General features: G+C 43.9%; 1 protein-coding gene across 1 annotated transcript in view; it reads left to right on the top strand.

Annotated features, from left to right (window-relative positions):
- Positions 1–675: 675 nt before the first annotated feature.
- Fbxo32 (F-box protein 32) overlaps positions 676–13,300 on the top strand; it is a 37,264-nt gene continuing 24,639 nt past the window's right edge. Inside the window, exons 1-4 of the mRNA XM_026407402.2 lie at positions 676–1,097; positions 7,138–7,250; positions 9,140–9,189; positions 10,309–10,401. Coding sequence (XP_026263187.2) covers positions 982–1,097; positions 7,138–7,250; positions 9,140–9,189; positions 10,309–10,401 — 372 coding nt within the window. The 5' untranslated portion in view covers positions 676–981. The remainder of the gene's footprint in view (positions 1,098–7,137; positions 7,251–9,139; positions 9,190–10,308; positions 10,402–13,300) is intronic.

Consider the following 13,300-nt stretch of genomic DNA (forward strand, 5'->3'; position numbering starts at 1 on the left):
TCGGGTGGGATGGGGCTCTGTTCTCCAATCCCATCCTTCGGTCACCAGATGCCTCCTGGGCCTTCTTCTTCCTGCTTCCTTGCCATCCGGGAAATCAGGCCTGACAGCGGGCTTGTTAATGACAGCTTGGGGGTGGGGAGGGGTGGAGTTTGTCCCCTCCTCCCGACTCTCCGACCCAGGATCCTTAGGGGGCGGGGGGGGGGGGAATCCTAGCCAGGAGAGAGGACTGGAGGCTTCGGCCCCTGCTCTGCCCCCGGCTGCGCTGAGCCTGGCCCCCGAGAACTGATCTGCCTGAAGGGCTCGATCTTGATGCTCTGGGAGGGAGGTGACCGGTCCTCCTCCCCACACCTGCCCTGCAGTGTGACCTAGGCGCCGTGCCGGCCTCCTCCAGCTCTCCGCCAGCCCGGGAGCCGCAGGAGGACGGTCTCGGCTTCCCGAGCGCCAGGCCTCGCTCGGGCTGCGGCAGCTGCGCCCTGGGGGCTGGGAGGGGGCGCGAAGGTGCCAGGGGACTGAGGGGTGGTGGAAGATCTGGCCTGGCAAGGCAGCCTCAAGTTTCCACGGGCGCGCGGTTGTGCAACGGCGAGTGGAGCGGGAGCCACAGGCGCCTCAGAAAACTAGCCGAGCCCATAAACAAAGCCACGTGGCCTCGGGGAGGGGGGCCGGGCTAAGAGCAGGCGCTCTTCCGGCAACAAAGAGCTGGGGCCAGCGGCCCAGGATAAATACTGTGGCCCCGACAGCCGCGCAGCACTCCCGGAGCTTGACGCGCCGCGTGACCCTCCCCAGAGACAGCGCCCTCTGAGAGCGCAGGGGACCGGCTCCGCACCCCCAAACCCTCAACCCTCCACGCCAGTGCCCTGCACTTCCAGACATCGCGGGCCTTGCACCCGGAGCATCCGCTGGGGGAGGCTGGTCTCCGACACCGCCAGGCCGGTCCAGTCTATCAGTTCGTCCAGTCAGTGGGTGGCGTCCGCTCTCGGTGCCATGCCATTCCTTGGGCAAGACTGGCGATCCCCCGGGCAGAGCTGGGTGAAGACAGCCGATGGCTGGAAGCGTTTCCTAGATGAGAAGAGCGGCAGTTTCGTAAGCGACCTCAGCAGGTGAGGGGACCCTCCACCTTCTAGCCAGGCAAACCTGACCTGGGCTGACCTGGGGCGCGCAGGGCAGATGAATGAGGATAGGTTGGGCTGGGACAGGATGAGGAGGTGGGCCCTGTCCGAGGGTGTGGGAGTGGGTTGCCCGGACTTCTGCAGAAATCGCCAGAGCACTGGAGACCCGGAATTTGGGTTCTCTTACTACTGAAGTCAGCTTCTCCAGGTGGACATGACTTCTTACAGAACCCTGGATCCCTCTGGAACCTGACAATTGCAGATCTTGTCCACAAACATGCACGCAACTCAGGCACCTTCTGCCTTTGGACACCATAGACCAAAGGCATTTGCGCTTATGCAGGCGCGGGCGAGTGGGCTGTGCGCCTTTCATCGCCGGGGTGGCGGGGCTCAAAGTGTCATAAGTCTGGTGACGATTGGACGTGGGTCCCATCGTGAGCGCCCCCACGCTCTTCCCACGCACAGACGACGGTGGAGCGGGCAGAGAAAATGAGTAATCTGGAGGGGCGGCCAGATGGTCCCTGGGGCAGCAGCCTCCTGGGCGGACTTCCTCGGTGATGGTAATGTCTAGAGGCTGCTCAGAGGCAGACGATGAAGCCCACAAACCTCGTTTCGGGGGCAGACGAAGCACTAGCCACCTGTTTTCTAAGTGGCCCTTTCATCAGTCTTGGTACAGTGAGCACACTCCCATTTCTAGGGATGCCTGCCAGCTGCAGAAAGACCCCTGGGGACTTGAGGTCTCCCCTGAGTTCTGCCAGGCTGGTGGAAAATCTGAGGTCCTCTGAGTTCCATGCTCAGCTTCGTTAACACAAATACAAAGAATAACTTATGTGGCCCTGAATCAAATGGTCGTGGGACCATTTGAATGTTTGAGAACAGGATCCGGGATTGTCAGTTTCTCAGAGGGATCCTGGATTCTGAAAAAAGTCATGTTCACTTGGAGAGGCTGACCTTGACCAATAAGAGAAATTATTTGACTAGTAAAGAAGGTGATGAAAGCTGATGGGGGTGGGGAGGGGCTGTTGCAGCTGAGTCACCCTTGGGTGTCTTTTCCCATTGCCTTTGGTTAAACCACTGGCCCCTGCACCCTTAAATTGACTTCAGTGGAGAGTTCTGTAACTGGGCCAGGTTCCTGCTGACTGAGATTTACCAGTGGTTGTTTGGATAAAGGCTGAGCAATAAATTGTAAGAAAACTATCAAGAAAATGTGGTTGTTTTGGCAGCTTGACCTCCAGAGCCTCCCATTTGTTTGTGATTTGTAATGCATCAAATTCCCTTTGTCCATGAATGAAGAGAAACAAATTATTTAATGCTGAGATCTGTCAGTAGAGACAAGAGCATATTAACCTTTATATTAGAGATGCTTTGAGGCAGTCCCAGGGGAGTTGGAGAGCACAATACAGAAATCTTATTCACAGAAAACTTGTTTGCAGAAAAATAAAGGCAACTGCTGTGACTATGCCTAAATTATTCTCCCTCCACTAAGTGGGAAGGGGATAGAGTGGAAACTTTCTTCCTCCCTCCTTATTCCTAAGGAATAATGATCTAATATTCTGGGACTTTCTGCATAAAAGTTGAGATTCTTTCTAGGACGGTGCAGTAGGGGTGCAACCAGCTTTGTATCACCTTGTCTCACCCAAATACATTTGTAGGGTGGTGGTTGATTCTGTTCAGCAGGAAGTGTTCAAAAATGGGGAGCCTGCAATTCAATAACTGCTCCTTGAGATAAACTGGTGTGCTCTCCTCAAGAAATAGTGACACCTCCCCTCTCCACAGTATGGAGAACCTGAAGCTGTTTTAAACTCCCAGATGTTTAGACTAAGCTGGGATCAGGTAGCTTCCAGGCCCCTTTGTCCCTTTGAGGAACCTCCTCCCACTTTACACCTTCTGAGCTCCAGCTGTCACACTCAGCACCCATGGTCACTGATAGGAGCAATTGATATAGTGCCCACCTGTGCTCCTCTGATGAGTCAGAGTTTGGGAATCTTTGTGTAGTCTCCCAGCAAAACAGCTGGCTGTTTGTTTGCAGGGTATTTTTTTTTTCCAACAATTGTAAACAACCCCTTCCTTACTTAGCAGAAGAAGTCTGCCAACTTCTTAAAAGCAGTTGGCCTTCTGAGGTCTCAGTTGGTAATCTCAAATATCTCCACTGTTTTCCGTCTTGGTTTCTCTGTGATGTCAGGTTTGGGCCCAGTGCCTGGCTACGCAGGTGAGGTTGAATGCCTTCTCCTGTTCTGAGAAAACAAAAGGAAGGCCCTCAAAGAAAAGGTGGGGGACCATAAACAGGACTACAGAGGTATGGGATCCTTTTCCCATTCTCAAATTCCAAGTACCAGTCTGTGAGCTGCCCAATAAGAGCAAGGAATGAAGGGTGCATTTGATGGTTCTTGGCCTGGGGTTATTATTCAATGTTGACCATTCTTGTAAGCACAGCACTCCTGTTCTGGACTCCTTTGGCTGCTCTGTGGTCCAGGCCCCTGTCTTCCTCCAAAAAAAAAAAAAAAAAAAAGAATGTTACAAATCCTAGGGCAGCCAGGTGCCTCCCAAGACCATGAAAGGCTCTGAAAAACTTAAAGCAGAGCCCCTTCTCAAAAAGTTGAAAGTATGTAAGATAGAAGAGGAATGGCAAGTGTTAAATTTGGTGGCAGTTTAAAATTTCAAGGCAAGAGCTGAGCATGAATTGGTCTGAGCCAAGAATGCTTCAAGGAAATGGGGTTGAGGGGACCATACTGCCCTCCTCACCACCATCACCACCACCCACATCCACCCCCAGGATGAGTAATGTTGGCTCTATTTTCCAAGCCCGCACTTCTGCAGCTGAAAACTCACTTGACTGTTGCTTTACTGTGTAGCTAAGTCTAGACCAGGAAGCAGGAAGTTTGCCTTGGTGCTCTGGATAAAAATAATAGTTAAGATTTTATGAGTGCTTACTATGTGCAAGACACTATTCTAAAAGCTTCATACACTAGGCTGTTTGTCTCACAGAGTAATCTGGGACTAGCTTTTGGCCATCTGGATATGTCTTACAGAAAATTAGCATCGAAATCTCACTGGCCTTAATCAAGGCTATGTAACTACTTTGGGGCAGGACATGACTTTATTATTTGTTTTTTATTGCAAATGAAATAAGAAATGGGGTTCTATTTTTTTCCAATCCCCCCTTTATCTGTTGCTAATGTGGTCTTATTTATAGTATTATTTTGACATCTTTCCACCTTTTCTAAAGTTGTCTTAGAGTATCTTGGTCTGTGTTTGATGATGATGTGGGGCTGCACAGGGGAGGTACTTCTTATTCTAGGCCTGAGTCTATAAAAATCAAGATAGTAAGAACTGACTACAAAATAGCAACATCCTGGCTATTATTATTGAATTTGGTAAAGAACGCAATCTCCTTAAGATGGTTTTGTTTATTTTTTTTAAAAAAAATAAATGCTGTGATTCCTAAGTGGTGGAGTTTCTGTGTGTGTGTGTGTGTGTGTGTTAAAACTTTCAGTTGTAATTTTCCATTGGCTTTGCATTTCCTTGAAATGGACATAATTGAATTCTCAAAATAGCCTCTAACTGAATATATTATTGCTTAAAAGAAAACATATAAGCAGGCAATGTAAACAAATGCCATGGCCCTTCCTTCCAGGCCTACCTCCAGAATTCAAAACCTAATACCAAAGGAGAAGTATAGGGTTTCCCTTTAGTTAAAACTTTTCTACATCCTACAGTGAGAGAGCATCATCAATTATGCAAAATTCCTTTTAATTCCCTTTTGAAATGAGTCACTCGGGCTTAAAGCAGGCTCTTAGTGCTTCTGTGAGGGCAGCAAATGCTTGAATTCCCTGGAAGAATGTTTTCAATTAGAGAAGAATGAGATGAAATATAAGTATTTACAATTTCTAAGGAATGGTCACAACCTGTGGCCCCAGCTCTGCAAAGTTTCTGCTGAACCTTAATTGAATGATGGAGACTAAGATAGCTTCATTGTATGGTTCCCCATACACGGAATTTCTAACGTAGGTTTTTGTTGTTTGGAAGGGGTATGTATGTGCACATATACGCAAGCAAACTGTCTTTAAAAGTGAGCCTTCATGTGGTATTTTTGCACACAGAATGTTCTAGCCTTGCTTTGGTACATCACAGACCCCTTCAGACACCTTCTTTTTCTCTTTTCCCTAGCTTTGAGTAAAATTTCCTAAGTTAGCCTCAGGGACTCAGAGTTCTGTTGTCATTGTTCTACCCCTTTCTTCCTGCTGACCTTGGAGGAGATAATCCACTGGCCAGTGATTTGTACCCCTTCTAGTAATGCAAGTGGACAAACACACGCTCACATGTTACACAAAGCCTGGCCCAAAACATCCACCCTTGGCTTGCTTAAGAAAGTGCCTCTGACAGAGGACATTACCCTATCTGAAACCTAAAAATATCCTGTTTCCCTGAATGAAAAGGAGAAGGCTAAGACATTAGGAAACTCAATCAATGGTATTAAGTATGCTTTTGAGAAGGAAGATTAACAAATGATTGATGATCCACCACATCTTGGGTCTAGAAAAGTTATGTGTCATATATTACTAGGCATTGCAGTGTAAGACTGTAAGATACTTATTATATTAATTGAAGTGGGACTTAAGAGACTGTCACAGCAAAGACACTGAAAACCATTTCAAACCCTCTCTCCTACCACCTTCACAAGGCATGGCGTGGAGTACAGGTGGGCCTCATTTGACCCAACAGATGCAAATCTAACATGATATAAATCAAAGCACATTTTAAATCAGCAGAGAAATTTGAAAAACTCAAGGACTCTAACATATTGATGATGTCACCAAAAAAAAAAAAAACCTAATTGATGTTTTACTGTGATTGAAAATCGTACCTTGTGTACTTCATGTGCGTTGAGGGAGTTAGAGAACCTATCTTTTCACTGTAGCTCAATATTTCATCCTTTCTGAGGAAACTATTTAGAGATTCACTTTGAGGTCACCTAGCCAGGTGGAATAGAACCTGTCACCCCTACCACAGCCTGCTGCAGGAGATGTACACCTGGCCCCAAGCTGAACCTGCCCATCCTTTGATGACCTGTGAATTGGACAGGTACACCTCTGTATCTTTTCAGACCTTCAAAATTTATGAATTAAGGCTTTGCCTTGTTTTAGTTAGAACCCAAGCTCTTCACCTTGTAGCAGGATGCTTAGTTTTGGTCAAGGAAACTAAACAGCTAGCACTGTACCCTAAACATCTGCTAGAAGTGGAATTCATATGTCAGATTTTTGTAAATGCAGTCATTTCTTAAAGATATGATGGGACTAGGGGTATGGCTCAGTGGTAGAGCCTGGACAAGACCTTGGGCTTGATCCTCAGCCCTGCAAGAGTAAAGACATGACAGGCTCATAATAGAAAAATGGGCTTGGGTATGCCTTAAATGGTGGATTCCATGGTATATGAATTATATCTCAATAAAGTTGTTTTAAAAGAAGAAAAAACAGGTCTGGAGTTGTGGCTCAGTGGTAAAGCACTTGTCTTGCACATGTGAGGCACTGGGTTCGTTCCTCAGCACCACATAAAAACAAATAAAATAAAGGTATTGTATCCATCTACAACTAAAATATATATTTCAAATAAAAGAAGAAAAAGCAGCAACTTGGAGGAGCTGCCTTTGGAAAATGTAGGCACTGTACAGTACAGTGATACCAGTAATGGCCCTTCCCCCATTTGTGGCTTTTGTTTAAAGTGACATTGTAGTACCCTGCACTGCCCTTAGAGAGGGAAGTACTGTGTATCAAATGACAATGGCAGGCCTTGTTAGAGGATTCAAAAGAATTAGAAGCCCCCATCCCTGCCTTCCACACAGAGGTGACAGTATTTCATCCTAAAAAAGAGAAGTCTATGCCTGTGTGGACTTCTTTTGAGTAATTATTTTATTGTTTTCTCTTGTTTGAGAAGCCTGTATGATTGTGTTTTATGACCCCATGTGTTATTTATAGAAACAACTCATGTTAAAGTGTAGCTGTCACAGCTCATCCTCTTGTCTTGTTACCCATAGTTACTGCAACAAGGAAGTATACAACAAGGAGAATCTTTTCAACAGCCTGAACTATGATGTTGCAGCCAAGAAGAGAAAGAAGGACATACTGAATAGCAAAACCAAAACTCAATGTAAGCCATTTGTTTTTAACTTAAGAGGAAAGTTGTTTGAACAGAGTTATCATTGGTTCTTGGGGGAGAAAATTTCCACGTCGAACATCAGACATCACAGAAGTTGCACCCAGAAATCTGACTGTGCATTTTGCAAGCAAGATCAACTTATTCTTTTTATCTTCTTTATAAGTTATTTGCTATTTAGGGTGTTTTTTCCCCTGTGTGTCACTTGTATTTGACATAGGCCATATAGTTATTATACGGTGATGCTGTCAGCTAAATCAATTCCAGCAACTACTTTTATTTGGAACTGTGTTTTGAAGCTTTGAAAATAGATTTTTTTCTCTTTCCTTGTAAATTAATATTTCTAGATGCTTTAGTTATTAGCAGAGGGTATAAAACTCTATTAATAAACATGAATTATTTTAGTTTATTCCATTTCAACTGCATGTTATCTGTTGTACGTTTATGGATTTATGTAAGTTTTAGGTTTAACATTTAAAACAAACTTATACTTGGATTTTTTTTTTTATTGGTCGTTCATAACATTACATAGTTCTTAATACATATTACATGGTTTGATTCAAGTGGATTATGAACTCCCGCTTTTACCCCGTATACAAATTGCTGTATCACATCAGTTACCCTTCCATTGATTGACATATTGCCTTTCTAGTGTCTGATGTATTCTGCTGTCTGTCCTATTGTCTACTATCCCCCCTCCCCTCCCCTCCCCTTTTCTCTCTCTACCCCTTCTACTGTAAATCATGTCTTCCATTTGTATTCTCTTGACTTACCCCTCCTTACCTCTTATATGACATTTTGTATAACCCTGAGGATCGCCTTCCATTTCCATGCAATTTCCCTTCTCACTCCCTTTCCCTCCCACCTCTCATCCCTGTTTACTGTAAATATTCTTCTCAAGCTCTTCGTCCCTACCCTGTCCTTGTTTACACCCCTTATATCAAAGGAGTCATTTGGTATTTGTTTTTTAAAGATTGACTAGCTTCACTTAGCATAATCTGCTCTAATGCCATCCATTTCCCTCCAAATTCTATAATTTTGTCATTTTTTAATGCAGAGTAATACTCCATAGTGTATAAATGCCACATTTTTTTTATCCATTCATCTATTGAAGGGCATCTAGGCTGGTTCCACAGTCTTGCTATCGTGAATTGAGCTGCTATGAACATCGATGTAGCAGTGTCCCTGTAGCATGCTCTTGTTAGGGCTTTAGGGAATAGACCGAGAAGGGGAATAGCTGGGTCAAATGGTGGTTCCATTCCCAGCTTTCCGAGAAATCTCCATACTGCTTTCCAAATTGGCTGCACCAATTTGCAGTCCCTCCAGCAATGAACAAGAGTGCCCTTTTCCCCGCATCCTCTCCAGCACTTATTGTTGTTTGACTTCCTAATGGCTGCCAGTCTTACTGGAGTGAGATGGTATCTTAGGGTAGTTTTGATTTGCATTTCTCTGACTGCTAGCGATGGTGAGCATTTTTTCATGTACTTGTTGATTGATTGTATGTCCTCCTCTGAGAAGTGTCTGTTCAGGTCCTTGGCCCATTTATTGATTGGGTTATTTGTTATCTTATTGTCTAATTTTTTGAGTTCTTTTATACTTGGATATTAGATTTTCTTTTTATTTGGGGGTTTGTATACTAAAACTGACTATTGACGATTTTAAATGCTTTAGACAAAGAAAATTATAGCTTCGGTATTTGTATGCTGCAAAAACTCAGCATTTGTGTCCTCTTAGATTGTCACTAGAGTCGTCGTCGTCATCTTTTTTTTTTTTTTTTTGAAACTTTTTAAGCTTTGGAATAAGTGGGGAAAAAAGAGTCAGTTTAAAATCTTGAGCACATGACCAATTTTAAACAAGCTGTGTTTTGTTTTTTGTTTCTGAAGATTTCCATCAAGAAAAATGGATCTATGTTCACAAAGGAAGTACAAAAGAGGTGAGCACTGACCTGTTTATTAAACCTTCATGCCTAGCCTTACACCTCCCTGAAGGGACAGAGAGAATCAGGCAGCAGCTTTAACTCCAATCCTGCCATCTTTGGTGCATATGGTGAAGGCCAGCAGCCTGTGGCCCAGCCATCAGAGTTTGGGACCACAGGGAGAGAGAAGCAAAAGCCACTAAGTAGACTCCCCAGTAGTCCAGTGAAATAACGTATGTAAAAGTGTGTTATAAAGATGAATGTATCCGTCTCTCAACTGTAATATGAAGCAGCTCTGGATTTTTCCTGAGGACGGTACCTCCCGTTATTCTAAGATCTCTCCAGACATTGTTAAGGGTTAGTCCTGCAAGGGCTAATCACTATATCTAATAGAAGTTTCCAGAGCCTGCTCAGCATGATGTCAGAGGAGACAAGACAGTGCATTCACGTCATTTGTATGGCACTTGACAAACCATTTTGTACCGTTTCTCTCTGCACAGGCACTTGCTCAGACAACTAGGACACAAGGCAATATGGCAGGATGATGGGATTTCTATCGCTATTGGGGATCTTGGAAAACTTCTAGTTCACTCAGTGTTTGAGGCCCAGAGAGGGTCAGAACAGACCACCCAGATACGCAGAGCAGAGCTGGGACTGTGAGCCAGAGCTCTCGACTCCCAATGCCTTGTGCATTCATAGGCAAAAGATCAAAACTTCTTTTTACTTCCTCTCAAAGACTTTTTTAAAAGGTGCTATTAGTGTGAGCAGATTGGTGCCACAGTTGACACAGGTGCATCTAATTCTCTGGGGAATGTATCACAGTCACTTGCCATTGTCATCTCCCCATATCATATATTCAGCTTCCAGAAATATTTTCCCAGACTCGTATGCAGAGAAAAAGAGCCCAGATGGTTTAAGTCATGAAAGGGACATTTCTCATGGTAGTCCCCAACAAAAGCAACTGCCAGACACATCACCCTTCTTGGTGGCCCCCCAGGGACTCATGGTGCAGGAAATACCAATGCCCAGGTTCCCTAAGACAGGCATCAAGCTTGTTTGGTAGAGTCCAGTTGGATTGTTCCAGAGAACAACCTCTGCATGGCAGGAATAACTTCCGTGTCTTTGTTTTACATTTAGCGCCATGGATACTGCACTTTGGGAGAAGCTTTCAACAGACTGGACTTCTCAACTGCCATTCTGGATTCCAGAAGATTCAACTACGTAGTACGGGTAAGTCTCAAGAGCCCAAAGCTTATCCAGATTCTCATGTTGAATTGTCTGTTTGGGTTTCCTGAAGTAGTTTCCTCAGAAGACAGCAGTTCAGGACCCTGAGTGTTTCGAGGCAAGCAGAAAAAAACGTTCCCAACCTCCCTCTTCAAGGTCTTAGGTGAGGATGTCCTTGAGATCGACCCTGACATACAGGGACTGCCATACTCCTTCAGTAAGTCAGTCTGTTCATGAGCCGGTCCCTTCAACTGAAAATTCACTGCAGTCCCTTGAGCCCACCCAATGGACAAATGGGAATGTGTTGCAGGTGGCAACATGAGCAAGAGACACTACGGCAGGAACCAAGCCCTAATATACTTTGGCTTGTTTTAAAACCTTCTGCATCTGATTGTCCCTTTCCTATTCTGCTTTGGCTGACTCTGAGTGACCCTAAGGAATTCTTACTTGAGGACACAAAACTGGATAGGTTTACAGCATCTCAATGTGGCCTTCTATGACTCACTTCCACCCCCATGCCCAAGTGATAATGGCACTTAGTCCCCTGTCTACCTAAATCCTAAACTGCCTGTTGACATCTATTGATTTCCATTTTAAACTTTATTTTAGAAAAAAAAAAAATAAGTGAGTTTTCACAATTAATTAATGAATACTACTGGGATTAAAGCAAATAAGCTGACCATGACTTCCAGGCCATTGATTCTTGCCATTTGGGTGACTGTTGTTGTTATTCCCCCTGAAGGTCCCTTGCCCATTTTTGTTGGTGGCTCACCAGGGGAGGTAGCAGCTGTTTGGGTTTCAGGCTCTGAAGTAGGAGGGAAATTTCCCCCTGTGGGTGTTGCTTGGTTTGGTTTTAATTTTCTTTTTCTGAGTTGTTGGGCTTCTCAGTGCTGTGTCACAGAGTCAGATGATTGCAGAAGCTCAGCCAGAGTGATGACATTCAAGCCTCTTGAGGCCTGATCATTCACCTGTCATCTGGGCAGATACAAGCTTGGCCGTGCAAACTGACCTGATCAAAACCCAGCCTGCAGGTTAGAAGCGCTGAGTGGAGCCCCTGAGGCATGTGCAGATCAGTACACTCCCAGCTAAGCCCCGTTTCCAATCCGTGAAAATAAGAACCTTTCTTGGGTGAGATGTTTGTGTCATTCAGCATGACTCTGCCAGTTTAAGGAGGTCACCTAGTCCTCCTAGTGCCTGCAAACTAGTCCAGGCTGGTTGGAAACAGGCCCAGGGAGATCTTGAAACTTCTGTTGCTAAGAATACGAATAGTTTCCATCTTCTGTGTTAGAGGAAGACACCTAGATCTGATGTCTTGCTACAGACTGATCATTAAAACAGTCCCTTTTTAGATGGTTTTTCTTCCTACCTATATTTTCTTTCATAAAAATAAAATAAAGAGAAGGAATAAGGACCATAATAGTGGAAATATAATTTCAGGCAACGGTGTGCAGTCTCAATTTTTATCCTTGCAGAAACCCAATGAAGCATAGGCACTTCTGCAAGCTTCATTTAAACAAATGGCAGGCAGGTTAGCAAAGTAAATGACTTGTCCAAGGTCACAAAGCTACAAAAGAGACAACATCAGGATTTGAAACCTGGGCAGTGTTAGGGTCCATACTCTAAGTTTTATGATAAATTCCATGTAAGCCAAGGATTTAAAGTAAAATGTCCTGAAGTCAGGTCCCAGATCCTCTGATTTTCACCTGAAGACTTGTTCTCCTCCACTGTAAGAGGGACTGGACCCAATTTTATAGGGTAGCTGTGGAAACATTGGGATATATTATACATGCAGACCACAATCCACCAAAGTCAGCTTCTAATATTTAATATTACCTGCTTACCAAAATTATTATTGATTCCCTATAAAATGCCTTTTCAATGTGGTTGATAAAGATGTATTTCTCCTTTAAAAAAATAGTAATTGGGGGCTGGGGATGTGGCTCAAGCGGTAGCGCGCTCACCTGGCATGTGTGCGGCCCGGGTTCGATCCTCAGCACCACATACAAACAAAGATGTTGTGTCTGCCGAGAACTAAAAAATAAATATTAAAAATCTAAAAAAAAAATAGTAATTGGATAATCTGGCACTTGATTAAAATTTGGCACACAGAACTTGTGTCTGATAGTCTGGTTGTAAGATACATCATGAGTGCATGCCTTTAAGTAATCTTAAAGACAGAAATTACTGAATGCTTTCAAAGTTAAATAGGTTCAGAAATAGTGGAAAACATTTCTGTTTTGGAAAGAACAATATTTTTTTCCCCTTCACTGTTAGAGGCCTCTGTAATTTGAGAAATAATATGGTATTTTTATAGAGAACTTAAAACATTTTAATGATAGGCACTATGTTTTGAGGTTTTTCTTCTTAGGAACTCATTATACTTCTCATATATTTTTCTTATCCTTAAACCAACTCTGCAGAGTTACTTGCCAACATATTACCCCTGTCTTACTACTTGGACCTAATGGTGGTTTGATGCCACGATGATTGTTTGGTTCCATTAAAGAGCTAAGCCAGTTTTCAGGGCCACTTGGGGGAAAAAAGGTTTAAAGTTTTTAAAGCCAAAGTACATCTTTAAATTTTCCTATATTCAGCTGGCATGATAACACATGCCTATAATCCCTGCTTCTTGACAGACTGAAGCAGGAGGATCTCAAGTTCAAGGCCAACCTGACAACTTAGGGAGACCCTGTCTCAAAAATTAAAAAAAAAAAAAAAAAGCTGGGACTGTAACTGACTGGTAGAGTGCTTGCTTGCCACATGCAAGGCCCTAGGTTCACTCCCCAGGACACACACACAGTTTTTTATTTTATTTTTTAACTTTTTAAAAATTCTTATTTATTTATTCACGTATTTATTTATTTATTTATTTAGGTACTGGGAATTTAACCCAGAGGCACTAGAC

This window comes from Urocitellus parryii, chromosome 7, assembly GCF_045843805.1.
Source record: "Urocitellus parryii isolate mUroPar1 chromosome 7, mUroPar1.hap1, whole genome shotgun sequence".
Lineage (NCBI taxonomy): Eukaryota > Metazoa > Chordata > Mammalia > Rodentia > Sciuridae > Urocitellus > Urocitellus parryii.